This window comes from Ips typographus, linkage group LG4, assembly GCF_016097725.1.
Source record: "Ips typographus isolate SLU linkage group LG4, UJ_Ityp_2.0, whole genome shotgun sequence".
NCBI classification, from domain to species: domain Eukaryota; kingdom Metazoa; phylum Arthropoda; class Insecta; order Coleoptera; family Curculionidae; genus Ips; species Ips typographus.
The window spans coordinates 11,038,106-11,055,055 of NC_138425.1; the positions used below are offsets into that span (position 1 = coordinate 11,038,106).

Here is a 16,950-nt window from a genome sequence, read left to right on the forward strand (position 1 = left end):
TGGCTTTTTTAAGTTTTGATCGAGTTCATTGGCATAGCAAAGGAAATCGAAAGAACAATAACTTTCGGCAGGCGAACCATTATCGAAACAAAATCGCTGCTAAAAATTCAGGAATTTCTTTTATGGGATAGAACCCACGCGTTTTTGGCATGCGTTTTTTGTTTTATTTCATTTCCTTTCAAGTGCATAGCGAAACAGATCATTTACGTGACAGTTCGTCAGTCTTGAATATTAAACCGTTTCTGGTAGTACCGCGAATTGCGATTTCAAATTGATTTATCATGGGCGTACACAAAATATATATTGCAATTAATTGCGTTATTTGAGAATTTGGTTTGTAATCCTGCAATGTACGGTTTGGGTTTAAGGGTGACGATAATGCACACCAATTTTATGGTTTTGTTTTACTGATTTATTAATTAAGAGGTAAACACCAGAATTGTGTATACCAATATTAAGGATCTTCCTTTAAAAATAATAGCAAATTTTTGATGTCGACGAAATCAAATGCAAAACCTACAAACTTCATCTTGCAAATAAGTTAAACTGTGTATTAGATATTATGGCTCTTTGAAATTGGGAAGCTAATCAGACTAATTTGTGACAATTAGTATTCAAATATTATAACAAATTACTCATCAGAGCCTCATACAATTCTACTGAATTGTGCCAGACAATGGTGCGGAAAAATGTATCATTCATCATTTCTTAGACTTGTTGCTATACTCAAAGTTCCTGCAAAAGAAAGAGAAGAGATTACCTTTCATCCCTAAACTGTATGGTCTAAGGATGCATATTCTTGAAATGAGAGAAGAGTGTTATCGAGAGAAAAGTCTGCAGAATGTGACAGAAAATTCCATTGTAAACTTCCTCTGTCAGATTCTATTGAGAGTCCTGCTCTGTGCTTTCAAGAATTAAGGCTCCAGTAGGGGTACTACGTAACTTGATAGGGATAGAAACAGGAGATTTAAACAAGGCAGACTTATAGTAGAACATGCAAGTCAAAGTGAAATGAAGAAAGAAATTTGCTTTTCTATTCCCTTACACAGTTCCACTGCAGGCAGCCTTAAGTGAATTTGAAACACCTTGTATATTCAATCAACTATTTTTTTTGCGCTTTGTGGTATTGCTTTTTTTGAGGAATTTAATTCAGCAGTAAATTGACATTATTGTTGGATAAACCCTGTTTCATACTGTTGATAACTTTTGATCAAGATTGGAAATATTGTTTAAGTAAAGCCATAACTATGCTAAGGATTACCTAACTGTAATTGGAAGAAAAATACTGCACTCACGATACTTGTTCTTAACATGCACTTTGCAGGAAGTTACAGCCTGTTTTCGGAATTAAATTTTTAGATCATCCTGCATATTTTAATTTTTACAAATCAAAATTTCCACATTTTCTTCAAATCTAGCAATCAAACCTCAACAATGGAAGACAATAAGCCTCCTTCGGGCTTACTCATCGTTACCGAGTCCTGCGGCAAACTCGTTGAGGTAGGCCAGGGAATCGGCTCGATATAAACAAGCTTCGATGATAATTTTCTTTCAGTCGCGAAACCAGCCGCGCCATCATCAGTGGTCGTTCCTGTAATTCTCTATTAAGTTAGTACTGCGAACGACCGAAGTAACAAACTGCCGCTGTCGAAACGTCGGGCGCGATCTTTTGGTAGATGACGAACGTTATCAACAGCCTGTTTATGATAAGATAACGACGGGATAAAATAATTGATAAAGATAAGTCTATAATCATATGTCAGTTTGAGTACGATGGCGGTACGGGTCGGTTTTGTGCTTTTGGGGTTGATGGGGGTTAGTGCCTTAGTTAGTGGTAACCCTATGGTAAGTACTTCTACACTTTTATAAGTAGTTTGCCTAAAAAACTGTACTTTTACGTAATATACGTGTTATCGCAAAACGTTATCTAAAATGTTCTCTACATACTTTTGTCACTAGCTTTAATTCCAATATTTCAGTATAATCCAATTTAAGAAAAGGTGATTAACGGTCTATTGTTGTTTTGATCAAAATAGTTTGCTACTGAGTTATTATGCATATAACCCTTTGTCAATTTTTTTTTCCAAAGCTACTAAGTAGTAGATCTGGTAGTACTCAAGTATCCAAAGAGTTTTAAAGTTATTCTAAATTTTTTACAACAAAATTGTTATTAATTATATTTTGTAGTAGAGTAAGCAATTTTTGGTGTGACCATCATGATCCATTTAAGCTAACGAAGCATGAAACGAGACGAACTTGATGTGGTAAATGCTAATCCATCACTTTTTAATTAGATTTTGCACTCTCTTAATTCAAATTGATACATGGAAAGTACAGGAACAGTGTGACAAAGCTAATATTGTTGTTATTTTGTTAAGGGTAGTTTCATACAAGATATTGTTGTTATTTGGTATTGAAAAACGTATGTGTTACACTAATATTGCACTATTCTGTATGAGTGAACAGCATAGTAGACATGAAAGCAATTTTCCCCCTAATTTAGCATTAAATCCGAAGGTTGACTGTAATTTTCAGCTAATATACAACAAACCTTTGACCTAAACGTTTGTGTGTATCTCGCTTTTAATACTGACTGGTCGATTGCGACAGTTTTTTACAATCACGGATAGACGAAATCGGTGTGGTTTCCGCCTTAGTGGCTTCTGTTGCCTAGATATTCAAAAATAATGCAATATTCTTTTTGTGGTGACGTAACTATTAGTCAAACATTTAAACGATTTTTAATTAACCGATTTACGAGAATTCGTAATTATCGATCGGTTCGTGTTAAGTTTAGGGCTGGTTGCACTTGTAGGATCAAACCACAACGTAACCACATAGCAGTATAATGAATTAGATTTCCTATTTGCCACAGTTGAAGTGTTATAGGAAGTAAATAAACATAAAATATGCTTGTGAGTCACCGGTAATCTTTCTTTTATCTAAATAATAATTGAATCGATTGAAATCTACCGAGATGATACTTAACGATTCAAACATAATCGTGATTCATAAATTACAGTTCCATCGCCTGCAGCATAGCAAACTGGTCAAATAAACATAAATTATTGAAAAAATCAACAGCATAACGTTTTTACTCGGAAGTATTTACGTGGAAGCTGTGCATGACTACACCAAAATTCCTGCTATTCAAAACCATACCCATTGTTTGGGTAGGTACCAGTACCAACCATAGATGGGTGAATTACACGCTATACGTACTTGTATCAATTAAATTAATTTTCTACTCGGTACAGGGACTCTGAACGCCAATTGGTTTTGTCGTGTACTAAACGAGGAAACACAAATAAGTTTAATAAAAAGCGCAGTCAAAGATGATAGATAATTTGATGATTCAGCCTGTTAAAAGATCGTTTAGTCGACGTTTCCTAAGAGTTGATCCACGGGTTAAGGTTCAAGAGATTGTATGATATATCCAAAAATGTCTTGGAAGTTAATTAAGAATTTTTGGAATTTATGACTTAATTTGCTTAACCAGGAGATTTGCGGTTTACATCAGCCTACATATTTTGATAATTTTTGGTGGGTCCCTATAATCCAGATATACAGCAAGTGATAAGAAGACTTAGACGTTGAAAGCTATAGTTAAATAATACGGATTCTATGTTATTCATACTAGAATATATTTTGTTAATGTTTCTTAACAAAACAACTTGGAATGATAAATCATTACACATGCACATTGAGCATCTGTGTCATAAATACAATCATATGAGACTCAGCAAAAATTCCGAAAAAATCAATAACATTATCTCTTACAGTGTATTTGTTTAACCCCCATTTGCAACAACTTAACCAATAAATATAAAGAGTAAACCAAAATGTTTTATATCTTCGAGTGTACTTTTGCACTTCAACTATGATATAGGATATGCAAATAAAACAACATTTTTTGCATTTCCTAACAGGATATGTGAAAAGCAACATTTCTTCAAGACTGATTCATTAGTAAAAAATACTGATATTCTCAGAAAAGATGCTCACATCTAAACAGTTTAAAACCAATTCTGAAATCACTTGATTTGCTTCCAATAATTATTTTTTACTCACTGGGTGGAAAACGTGATCAAAATGTTTAGACATGACTTGATTACAATTTGTATGTTTGTCCTTGAAATTAAACGTGAATTGAAATTCAACGATTTGGGTGCTTTTTCAATCAAATTGTTTTTCAGTTTAGGTTGCAAAAAAAGTTGATTTTTGCTGGAGCCAAATCCATTGTTTTCTGATTTTTTTTTCAAGAAATAAAAAAATAAGAAAATTTTGTATGTTTGTACAACTCACTGAACAACCAAATAAAAAACATAAACATGCAAATTTTTTTTCCGCTCGAATTGTAATGATTTATTTCCCATTAGCGATAAGAAACAATAAGCAAAGTGTAATTAGCAATAAATGCAGGACCAATTCCGTTTGTAACATTAAATCGTGTGCAATATTTTTCAAACGATCCCCTCAAGGTTCGTGAAATCATCGACGCGTAAGAATCTAATTTCATAACAATTGTTTACTACTTAATTTCAATAATTTCAAATTTTTTTCTTTCAGCGATGATCGCTTTAATTTATGTAATTTAAATACAACAATTACACATCACTTAAGATTTATACTTTTCTGTAACTGTGTTTTCGTTAACCCACTCGCTGATGTTTGTCATGTTCCTGGATAAATTTATGTTGTAAAATTTTCTCGTCCTTACGGTACTTTGGCGGCTGTGGTGTCGTTGACAGAACATATAATTTCAATTCGCATTAATATTCGCAGAATGAGTTCCTTTGTCCATTGGACCCGGCCTTGGTGACCATCAAGAATGCACAATTCGATTTTTATACAAGGAATTAAATCATTAAGTGTCGCTTCTTCAATGATAATTTATGTTCATAAAGCGTGCTATAGGCAATTAAGCGGCTTGTTTTCCTTCTTTTCTGCTGAACTGTTAAATGGTCATGCAACGTTTTAATTGTCCATGAGAAAAATGCAATGAAATGTAGATTGATTGTCTTCCAAGAGATATGAATGAAAACATAAATTGTGAAATTTCTGAAAAAAAATCTTACAATAAATTAATTATAGCTTTTATCTAATTGTTATATAAATCTCTATTGCAACAGCTCTTTTAAATGTAATTTTAAGCTTTTGTTGTTATTACGTGGTTTTATCAAAATGTCGAGAAATTCTAAAAAAGGTGAGGTCCAGTGTATACCAGATTCGCTATTTACAACTTACTAATATTATATTTTTTGCGTAAATGTTGAGACACTCTGTATATTTCATTTCGATTGTTGCTCTTTAGTCATGCCAACGTAATTAATGGCTTTAATTAGGTACGATTTTTTGCACTTTTATATATTTGCAGATACAATTTCTCAGGCTCAAGGCTTTAACGTCAAGAACTAGAGCGTAAAGGATGACTTAAGTGAAAATCTTAAAATATTGTATTACTTAAAACTTGTTTTAGTTTTAAGTTTAGCAAAACTCTAATATTTGGATAGGGCCGATAGGACAAAAAAGGAGTTATGAAAGCCACATTTTTTTCAAAACTAACTAAACTGAATACACTTCCAACTATCCTCTAAACTACCAAACAAAATAATGATACTTTATTTGTCTTGACGCAAAGCGATAAAAACAGTTCAGGTACAAAACAACACTTTAAAGGTTATTTTAGATTTTCTTCTAGATTAAGTTAATCACCTTAGTTTCCGTTTAAATTACACTATTCATGACTTAGTTCTGGTGACACGCAAATCGCATCTTTGACCTTTGCCTTGGCAGTTTATTTTGATATTCATAACAGACAATTAGATAAAAGTAAAATACATTTAGCAGCAAACAATTTACTAAAACCTTCGCAAAATAAGTAAGTCATAAATTGTATAATCAATAACTGCTTTATTGAAAGTAATGATAACAACTTGCATTTTCTTTCTATTCACCGATTCCCCAGTTAAATAGTCCAAATTATCCATGGTTACGTTCTTGAACTTTAGGTAATCTAGGTTAAAGTGAATAATCGATCGAGGAAAAGCGTTTGTGGACGATGTTTTAATGTTAAAAGTATGGATCAATAATTTCTCAGCATGTGTGTTTATACATTTCAAACAAATATGAATTTGTCGAGTGACTTATTTCTCAATAACCTTATTACTATTTAAATAAACAAAGATAGTGTTAACTTTCTTGAATGTGTCACATTACTTTGCTGTTAACTGCATTAGCTATGAGTCACTATAAGCAATTAACTGTATAAGTAATAATAGTTATTTATCAGTCGAAATATTTATTATAGTTAGATTAAAGTAGATTCCATATCTCTGCATATTCAAACAGTTCCACAACCAAATTTCGTCCTGACTTCTTCCTTGTTCTTTTTGTCGAGGAGAACAAGTTCTGGAGCTTTTGGTGTTCCCTTTTGCAACACTGTGCTCGAGCACCATTCACCTCAACTTCAGCAAAAATTAAAAAACTAGGCACATAAGAAATGGAATAACGTAGGTATTCTTCAAAACAGATAGAGTGATTCATAATAGTATGCACTATGCAGGCAGATGGCAATGAATCTGTTGAGTCATTTGATTCAACACCAAAAAGACTACTTAACTAATATCACACTTGTGGAAAACTAATTAAAACCTACAATACAGTGAGCTAGGTCACACTACATTATTTAGTGTCATAATATGTAATTTTATTTCCGGGAATTCTTTTACCACGCACGGGTACTGCGGTACCACTAACCGCAATTTGTCACACGAAAGTTTTGTTGAATTATTGTAGCGTGATTAAGCTTCGTCTGGTAAAATTTAATTTTTGGAAGTCAAAATTTCTTTTTTTCTGTGGATTTGTTGCTGTTACTAGGAATAAATGTGCATAGAATATTGCATCCATTGAATTACTCATTGTGGTTTACATACAATTGATATTCGATAGTAAGAGTCGATTTACTTGGACGATTTTAGAGTTGTAATCCTGTAACAATGATATGTGCATACATTTTTACTAAAATGTTGTCATTGAGACAAAGCAAAAAAACATTATAACATTTGGTTTCCTTTGTACTGATTCATCTTAGGAATTAATGTCATTTTAAGTTTATGAAGTGCATCACATCAATTGAGATTAATTAGATAATTACGTTTATGCGCTTTAATGAAGTCTTTCATCTTTTAATTGTCGTTGCATGACGTTAATGTACTCCAGATGGTCTGTGATTCTATGAAAAAAACCTTCGAATTTTTCTGTCTGCTGGTGATATTAACACAGGGGCATCTGTCTAATTTGGATAACGGCATTGCATGTCGGTAATAAATAACCAGTAAATAAATCATCAAGGTTCGGTCATAAGTACTGTGTTGGTACCGCACTAGAGTACCCGGAAACGGATTGAATACGATCACCTTGATGTACCAAATGAACAGAGGAAGAGCCGCTGGTTACGCGTTATGTGATTTCGGTTGTGGAATTTAAATTTCGTTTTTAACGCGTCATCAAAACAACTTGGTGATCATTGTCGTTATGGTTTACGCTAGTTAATTAAAACATTCAATTCAATGTTCGTTACTCATGATGAATTTTTGCCTGAAACACATAACTACTGCTCATTGATACTGGAAATAAAAAAAAATGTAGACAAAAATGTGTTTCAGAAATGAATATATCGAAACTTTCACACGATGACTAATTATGTTGATCAAATATTTGTCAGATTTCCAATGTTTGGTTAATTAATGATAATACAAAAGACAATAAACTATTTTTTAAAAGCGCAAATATAAAATAGAGATAGCAATAACTTGAAGCATTTTATGACTTTGTTGTAGAATTGTGGAATGTAAATAATAATGATTTTTTCTAGTTTTGTACTCACAATCTAATCTTTTAATACAATTTTTAATACTATCTAGATATTCATAAACATTCAGTTTATGTTTCAGGCTTAGTAACTTTTGATTGACTGTTTAATATATTTGATTTGAACAATAAGTTTAATGACTTTCCTACTTAACTTCTTTCAGTAAACATGATTAACGTTAAGCTTATAGTGTAATTCATTTCTTTCACGAAAGCTATTAACGACTTCTACACACACGACATTGAACATTACTATGAGCATTTTCAAGAAGATTCTTACATAGATTTAGGCACCGAAAGATGTAAAGTATGTTCTAAATGTAGAGAGTTCTTTGCCAACCAGAGTGTTGCTTTAAAATAAGAACAAATTATGATAATATTAATTCCAGTGAAAAAGTTGTATGTACAGATATGTAATTTAGCGTAAATTCAATTTTTTAAATTACTCATTCACCTTGGTTCCTTTTAAATTAATGGCAATTAAAAAAACCCATGGATATACCAAATCAACAAATCTAGAGCACCATCATATTGTTTCCTATGACATAAACTGAGGGAATTCCCTCAATCAATTATTGCACTGATGATCAAGCAGAATTACTTGCTCAAAGGTAGTGACTTATAGTTTTCGGAAATACATGCCCACATACACGATTTCCAATCATCAATACGTAATCTAATGCAATTTTTTCTATGCAGTCTTTAGCGGACTACGTGGATGTTTTCGATAGTGACCTAGGATCGGTATGTTTTAGGTGAAAGTTTTTTTTTGCACACATTTTCGTAAGACATCCACCAATTTCACCCATTTTAGTGTAATCATTGCAAATGATCGTTGTGTTAACCTTGTTTGTGTTGGAATAACATTTTTGTTTGTTTTCGTCTAGTCTTTTGATCCATACGACGATGATTACGGTGAACTCGTAGGAACGGTAGGTCCAATGTTAATTTACAAAATTGCACTTAACCTTGTACATACAAATCCATAAGATAACACTCTCACTCGCTGGGTGTACATACAAAATAAATGGGAGCAGGTAATTAGTATATGAGGTATGAGGTAACTGGTGGAAGATAACATGGAACCAATTCTAAAATAAGCAAACCATCGATAATTGTTTTATGTGTACCATTGTGATTATCGAAGGGTATATAATGCTTGCTTCCGGTGAATAAGTAGTAATGTTAATTTTGTGAATCATCTTGAATTCTAAAATTTGTTGGCATCTGCTTGACATCGTTTCGCAAAATGAACATTCGCCGCCAGTCGAAAAACCACTCATTATGAACGCGAACCTGAGTCAAACAGGTGTACTTGACGTGGTTACTCATTTATTCGGAGAAATACGTTACCAATAAGGGAAAACTTAAGTAGGCGTACTTTTACGCGTATTTATCAAGTTCATTCATTGATCACTGAATCACCATAATCTTTGTGGAGAAAGGAGCGACCTCTTGTCGGTTATGTTCCCATTGGTTTTTTAAAATACAATCATAATGACTCATGCACTTTTATTGTCACAACTAAATACCTGATAGTAACGCCTGATAGTGAGTTAATAATTGAACAATATACAGAAACCAGAAGGAAGAACGCTTGTATGCTAAATTATGCAACGACACATTTAGAATATAAAGTAATGTCTACAGCGATGGTACTTGTAGCGACTGGTACAATCGTACATCATCAACCGTGGGCAGCAAGGTCAATGTTACTATATTATTATTTTTATTATTGCCTTTAAGTTTCTAATGGAATTGATTGCTTTTATACGGAAGTTGTTGCAAAAATGTCTCCAATACAATAATTCTAGGCAGAAAAAGTCACTATAACCAAGAAACCTAAAAATATCATTTTTTCCTTCTATTTACAATTTTAAGAAGTACTTTTGAGAATTTTAATATGTGTTAGTCACAAATAAAAGGCCAATACAAATTTTATCATTGTTTAAATAGTTTTTAATAATCTAAATCGCAACTTGATATTTTCCCATTTTAAATCGAATCATCATCAGATAAATCATTTATATCAAACATATGAATTGTTGACAAAGTGCAAGTAATCACACAAATACATTAGTCAGACATGAAAAGAATAACTATTGCATTCCCAAGTTTTATTTGATTTACAAAATAGGCAATAAACTGGACATTTGCTTCTAAAACAGTGTTATCAAACATTTGTAACAAAAATCTCCATACCGCACTTTTAATATCTACACCTATTTTTTGTCCCATTGGGGTTTACCACAACCAAGTATTTTTCACGATCTATTGACAAATCAAACCGCAGAAATACAACCAATTTGCCAGTAAACTTAATCTATTTTACGTCGGTGTCTGTAAAATAATAATAAATCAAAAATCAGCCAATCACTTGTGTTTTTTTTTTAATTACCCAAATGTGAATTTTGTAATCATTGAGTTATGCAAACCGTAACGTTTCGGAATTCTACTATTAAATAAATCAGATGTTTCAGTTAATCTAAATTAATCTAGTAAAATTGTTTACGAACCGTGCTTTTTTTAGTTGGTAATGCTTAGTGTAATAGTACTATAAAGCAATGTAAATATTTAGGTAAGTATACTAAAGGCGCTTAATTGGGTCTGGTTATGCAAACAAAAACACTAAAATATGTCACTTTGATAGCAATAATTTTATCACGCCTTATGGGTACACTTGAAAAAAGTGGACTTAAGCAACAGCAATTTGTCTAGGATATTTTGAGCATTTTATCACGGATATTTGAGCAGAAAATTACAATTTCAAACCATAAATGCAGTTTTTTTGGTGACAAACCGCAAAATGGCATGCATTTCTTTCAATTAAGCCCGACACCAATTTTTGGTAGTTTTGCTTTTTTTATACGGAACCGGTTTTATAGGAGGAAACACTTAGAACTAAAGCATTGTTGAAGATTGTAAGAATTATGTTATTTAAGATTTGTAGGTATTACCACTTATATAAACACAAATTTTATGGCTGAAATAGTAATTTAATTGTCAAATATCAATATTGTTAAATCAAGTAAAACGTTTAATTTAGTCAATTTATACCCAAACATCGTATAAGAATACAACTAGGTTATCATGTCAAATATTTTCAGGGTTAATAGTTAATAAGAACGCTATTAGCTGTATGAGTAAACACAGCAAACAGCAGGACAAAACCACAATTTTGAAGCTTATTTGTATTATACACGGGGTGGTTACGACATTGTTAATGATAAGACACACTTATCAGCGATAGTGTTTACGGGATTTCTGTTACGCCGTTAAATATTTGCTTTATTTTTAACATATCTGTAAAATGCGTAGATTTACCTTTGTTGTTTCCTTTTGCAGTTGTATCTATCTCAATATGGTTATTTGGGACCAATCAAACCAAATTCTAGTCAACTTATGGACGAAAGTAGTTTTAGGAAGGCAGTGGAAGATTTTCAAAGTTTTGCCGGATTAGATGTGACAGGTAAGATTAAAAACGACCCAACAAGGGTTATCATTACACATTGATGTCGGTTTTTTGCAAACACTACCTACAGTTGAATTGGTTTACAGTAGTTTAAAAATTTCACTTAAAAATTGTGTTCGAATCATAATTTAAGGTCAACAGTCGATGAGTAGGTGAACTAGTTTTCATATAATAGAATCGAGCTGAAAAAACCTTTGGAAAATTTTATGTGAACAGCCGCCGCAAAAATTAACATATTTTGCGTATTATTCAATAACAAGCTACTATCATTTATAAATGTTTTTGCACCAAAGTAAGAACCAAAAAATGAATAATAATAACTCATTTACATTAGGATTTCAATTAGAATTCCTTTAATACAGCACATATACCAGGTGTTGTATTAACCTTAAATTAATATTGTTCTCGCGTTATGCAACCATGTAAAATTATTTTAATATTATAGACATTTTATTCAAATAACTAGTCTTACTTTATTTTTATAGCTTTTGGTCTCAAATATAATTTTATGTGGTAACTCTCGAGCATATCAATATGACCTATCCATTGTTCTTTGTTCATTGTGTTCATGAGTATACTTATAATTAAAAATTGATATCGCAAAGGAGAATATTGTTTCGATAAAATCCGGTACATGCACCTGCAAATTGGACACCGGATGTTAAACAAATTAAAAAAAAATCAAATTTCAGTTAACTTACTTTAATTTAGCTAATCATTTAAATTGCCATATAACTAGTTGTTAAATAAAACGGATATTCAAATTTTTTACCAGCATCACAGAAAACATATATGCATATTTTGACTAATAACTGTCGCAATATGTAATTGATGCTGGTAAGGCAACCTTCACCCATTGCAACCTATCGTTATCTGACCCAGTACGCAATGTTATATTACTGTCATTATTAGTGGTACCCACTCGTCAAATAGTTAGTAAAATAACAGTTAACATGTTTTTTTTGTTTGTCTCCAGGGGATATTGATGATAAGACTTTAGAGACAATGTCATTGCCAAGGTGCGGGGTGAAAGATAAAGTGGGAAATGCAGAAAACAGGGCTAAAAGATACGCCTTACAAGGTGAGTAATTCTTGGTCGTATGACTAATATGGTGCAGTGCCCTCTTCGTTCTTCAAAACATAAATAACAAAATTGGGTCTCAGAAACGTGACCGGACTGTGTTATACAGCCAGATGTAGATTTGATGTACTGCTTTTTAACAGGCAGCAGGTGGAAGGTGAAGAACCTCAGCTATAAGATTTCAAAATATCCTCCAAAACTCAAACACAAAGACGTGGACGTCGAAGTTCAACGTGCTTTCAACGTGTGGTCAGACTATACTGACTTGACCTTTACTCCTAAAACAGGACAAGTTCACATCGAAATTAGGTTTGAAACTGGTGAACATGGCGATGGTGATCCATTCGATGGGCCTGGTGGTACCCTGGCTCATGCGTATTTCCCGGTAAGTACAATCATTAACGTCATCATTGGTGATGGTGCTTTATCTATGTGCACGCTTGATGTTTACACATTTGTTAATAACAATACCATACACCGGAAACACTTTAGCCAATGGAACAGCACCAATACTTAACAGCCTCACCATTTCAAAACTACATTCATCGTTCACAAAAAAGGTTCAGGCAGAAGGAAAACTATTTTGGTGTTGGTGTCTTTGGGGTGAATCGTCAATTCAATCCATGGTATTCGTTTGGGCCTTGGCAAACACCATCATTTACACCCACATTTTATCCGCAACACCCTGGCAAAGTAAGTGTACGCTTTTGGTTTAGGTTCAAATGGCAATTTGTAAGGAACTCATTTACCTAATTAAATTACCTACCCATACATCGACATGAAATTTTATACAGTTACAGTGTTAACTGCACTAAACTCATATAACCGTTAGATTTTAAAATAACGACCATAATACTTAGGTGTTTGGAGGCGATGCTCATTTTGACGCAACAGAAGCTTGGTCGGTCAACAGTTATAGAGGAACCAACTTATTCCAAGTGGCTGCTCACGAATTTGGCCATTCTTTGGGGCTTAGTCACTCTGATGTTCGATCCGCTTTAATGGCTCCTTTTTACAGAGGATATGATCCCACTTTCAAGTACGTAATATCACTAGACTTAACCCCTCCAAAGCAAAAAACTAATGAAACAAATTCTCAAACAGTCTAGATCAGGATGATGTTGACGGAATTCAAGCACTTTATGGTAAGAAAACGACGAAGAAAACTGCCACTGAAGATGATGCTGGTGTGGACTCGAGTCAAGATGTTCCTGATAAAGTACCATCCCCAGGATCAGGTACGTAACTCTTCTTGACTTTCAAATAAAAAATTGATTGATTGAATCGTATTAAAGGAAGCGCTGATCAATCACTGTGCCAAGATCCAAAATTCGACACCATATTCAGCTCGGCTGAAGGTTTCACTTATATTTTCAAAGGAGACAAATACTGGAGACTGACTGAAGAGAGTATAGCTCCGGGTTATCCAAAACTCATTTCCGATGGATGGCCAGGATTGACAGGAAACATCGATGCTGCCTTCACTTACAAGAATGGCAAAAGTTACTTCTTTAAAGGATCTAAGTATTGGAGGTTAGTTGAGTTACCTGTCAGTTGAAGTTACTGGTTCTAACTGGGCTATGGTTCATATAGATATAAGGGACGAAAAATGGATGGAGATTATCCTAAAGAAATATCTGACGGTTTTACTGGTATTCCTAACGACATTGACACTGCCATGGTATGGAGTGGCAATGGAAAGATTTACTTTTACAAGGGTAGTAAGTTCTGGAGGTTTGACCCATCGCAAAGGCCTCCCGTTAAAAGTACATACCCGAAACCAATTTCAAATTGGGAAGGGGTTCCAGACAATTTGGATGCAGCTTTCCAATGGACTAATGGGTATACGTACTTTTATAAAGATGGTGCTTACTATAGGTATGTTTTTGCAGTTAGGAAAATTGCAGGGTTTAAGTTATTGCTTTTTGTAGGTTTAATGACAGAGCTTTTGCGGTCGATCAAACTAATCCAGCCTTCCCGAGATCAACAGCGTACTGGTGGTTTGGATGTCAGGATGCTCCAGCTGGCACAATTGGAACTAGTGAGTCTCGAGGATGGTTACAAGATGAAGAGGGCGGTAATGTGCCCGTGCAGGATCAGAATGGATTTGATATGGATGCAGGTAGGATGGTGACCAATTAATAATAAAACCTATTAATATAACGTGGCTTTTAACAAAATTCAATTGAACGATTTACTGACAAACTTATCCGCCCTCTTCATCAAGTATGTACGACTACTACCATTTATAGCGCTTTTTAAAAAGGTTGGGGTCCACTTTAGAGCTTTTACATAACATCACTATTAGATTTAAAAATACCACTATATCAATTTAAGTTGCCTTATTAGTTGTATTCTGCACTAACACCAGTGTTACTAACATCACCTCATTGTGTTCCATTTATGTGTCAAATAGAAGCGGCTGAAATGAATGGTTGCACGGCTATGTGTATAGTTTTTTAGATAATTTGTGCCTGCTAGCACGCCTGTGGCTTTGTTTGTTCAGTTTTGCGAGCCTATTCTCTGGACAGAAGAAATTAATCTTTTAAAATGAGTGTCAGCTTACAAGAGAATTCAATGCTAATGTCAAAAACACAACTATGCGTTGAAATCTCTTTATTAGTGAAGCTGAGCAATATATGTTAACTATACAATGTTGGTGCTGCTTTGGTTACTGTGTCAAATATTATGAATCTAAAAGCATCAACGTTGCAAAAAAAAAATGAAAGCAGCTTAGGGGTTAGCGAGGCTTTAAAGGTTTGTTTTCGCCAGTTAAGCGTATCCTTCGGTCAATGTTTAACCGACGTGGCTACATTCCAGAGAACTACCGGAAGGCTCCCAGCAGGCAGTGAAAGTGTTGTGCCGTCCTTGGAACCATTTATATTTACGTATGTGCCGTCTTTTCATTTATCATTATCATACACTTATAACTTTTAGTTTTATAAGTTTCCTGATTTGGCATTAAGTCTTTTGTCGAATCTATACAGTGAGCGCCACAATGATGTTAACTGGAAAGTTGGTTTATAAAGCGGCTGTTACCTTTGTGGTGGCCATCCATAATTTAAAAAGTTTTGCTAGATTATCAAAAATTAATAAATCATTTTGCACCTCACTGTAATATAGGTATTTGCATTAATTTTATAATTCTACTTAACTTTACTTTTCTAGCTTTTTCGATATAAGTTTTTTTCTGCTTATTACTTTTTGCAAATCAAAATATCATAATGTTAGTTCATTTTTTTCTCCGGTTTACTACCATAATCCATGAATAAGGACATGATCACAAAATTATCTCTTACTAAATAAACCTACTTACAATTTTAAATAAGATCATTTTCCAAACAAAAAAAATTAAATGTTTTCTAACATTTATCTATAAATTTAGGTGTGCACCAAGACGATTCCTCAAACGATCCATCGTTGGAGCCTAACCATCAACACAGCGATAGTGACAATGGTGCAGTTAGTGTAAGAACGCCATCGGTGCTGGCCCTAGTAATAGCGCTTCTAGCAACAGCAATTGCTAGATGCACTTGTTAATTTCGTTTTATAAACGAAAATTACCTACTTTGACTGAAAGACTATTTTCTAGGCAATTGCTGCTAGTAGTTTTTTAAAGCCCATCGTATCGAGATCTCACTGGTTGGTTTTACGTTCTGCTGTGAATGTGATATAGTAGATTTGACGTTACATTACAATAGGAATATCAGGAATACCGATTGAAGCATTTTATTTTTAGTTGGACAATTTATACATTGACCAGTGAATATTTGTAAGGTTTTTAAGCTTTGGTTCGCTACGAAGTCGTATTTAGCATTAACACTAAGTTGCATTTGGAAAAACGTTATTTATTATTATCTTTTTTTGTTTGCTAAGTTAAAACTCCGAAATAAGGAAAATTGAAACCAAAAATCTGTTAGTTTTAGTTCTTTTGAAGAAAAAGTATGTTTTAAATAATACGTGAATAAATCTAGGTACTCAGTATTGTAAGCTTTAGATTATTTTGTACAGAAGTCTTCAATAAATTAATTTTATAATATAGATTTGATGGAGTTTATTTTGAACAAGTTCAAATATTTTCTGTACCTTTTGCTTGTAGCCTTAAAGTTGGTTTATCTGTCTTTCAGACTTAACCTAACTTTGGAATTTTCATATAAAGGAAGGTGAGGAACCACTGAGTGAGTTCTCCACAATAAACTTTATTAAGCCTCCAATTAAAGAGGGTACGCTCTACATGTTTCAGGTGTATAAACACCCATCCTCAAGAGCTAAAATTTAAAAAAATTACCAAAAGGACCTTAGTTACCCAATAACGTACCTCAAAGGTGGAAAGAGACGATTAGAATTTTGTTATAAAGTTTACTAAAAAAGGTGTAAAAAGTCTAAAAGCTTTGATTTACTAGACAACATACAAGCATCAGTTAGTTCAAGTTGGTTTCAATCAATTTGCCAGAAAACCAAAAAACTGCCAAGAAACGTCAAACTGCAATTCAATTTTCTAGCTGTCAGTGGAGTGTTCTTCAAG

At 33.4% G+C, this 16,950-nt stretch overlaps 1 protein-coding gene and 1 long non-coding RNA gene across 8 annotated transcripts; one reads left to right on the forward strand and one right to left on the reverse strand.

Annotated features, from left to right (window-relative positions):
• The first annotated feature begins 1,541 nt into the window (after positions 1-1,541).
• Mmp1 (Matrix metalloproteinase 1) lies at positions 1,542-16,468 on the forward strand. Of its 7 annotated transcripts, none has more exons than XM_081979336.1 (12): positions 1,542-1,845; positions 11,218-11,341; positions 12,321-12,425; positions 12,569-12,810; positions 12,918-13,118; positions 13,286-13,464; positions 13,530-13,663; positions 13,721-13,958; positions 14,019-14,303; positions 14,357-14,466; positions 15,198-15,313; positions 15,811-15,973. In XM_081979336.1, the coding sequence occupies exons 1-11, from the start codon at positions 1,774-1,776 to the stop codon at positions 15,275-15,277; spliced, it is 1,770 nt and encodes a 589-aa protein (XP_081835462.1). In that variant the 5' UTR covers positions 1,542-1,773; the 3' UTR covers positions 15,278-15,313; positions 15,811-15,973. The 7 variants fall into 7 exon arrangements, with proteins under 7 accessions (XP_081835462.1, XP_081835459.1, XP_081835461.1 ...); XM_081979333.1 differs by having other exon boundaries at positions 1,543-1,845; positions 14,357-14,547; XM_081979335.1 differs by having other exon boundaries at positions 1,543-1,845; positions 14,357-14,547; positions 15,246-15,313.
• On the reverse strand, positions 16,048-16,942 carry LOC145728811 (uncharacterized). The gene is made up of 2 exons (XR_014178170.1): positions 16,744-16,942; positions 16,048-16,693 (listed from the first exon to the last, which is right to left on the reverse strand). It is a non-coding gene; the product is annotated as an uncharacterized LOC145728811 (long non-coding RNA).
• Between the last annotated feature and the right edge of the window lie 8 nt (positions 16,943-16,950).

Bases quoted from the DNA above. Each gene is read 5' to 3' on its own strand.
- Mmp1 (XM_081979332.1), top strand. From the start codon at position 1,774: ATGGCGGTACGGGTCGGTTTTGTGCTTTTGGGGTTGATGGGGGTTAGT. The intron at 14,304-14,356 runs GTATGTTTTTGC...TGCTTTTTGTAG, and splicing joins AAAGATGGTGCTTACTATAG to GTTTAATGACAGAGCTTTTG. The intron at 14,548-15,810 runs GTAGGATGGTGA...CTATAAATTTAG, and splicing joins TGGATTTGATATGGATGCAG to GTGTGCACCAAGACGATTCC.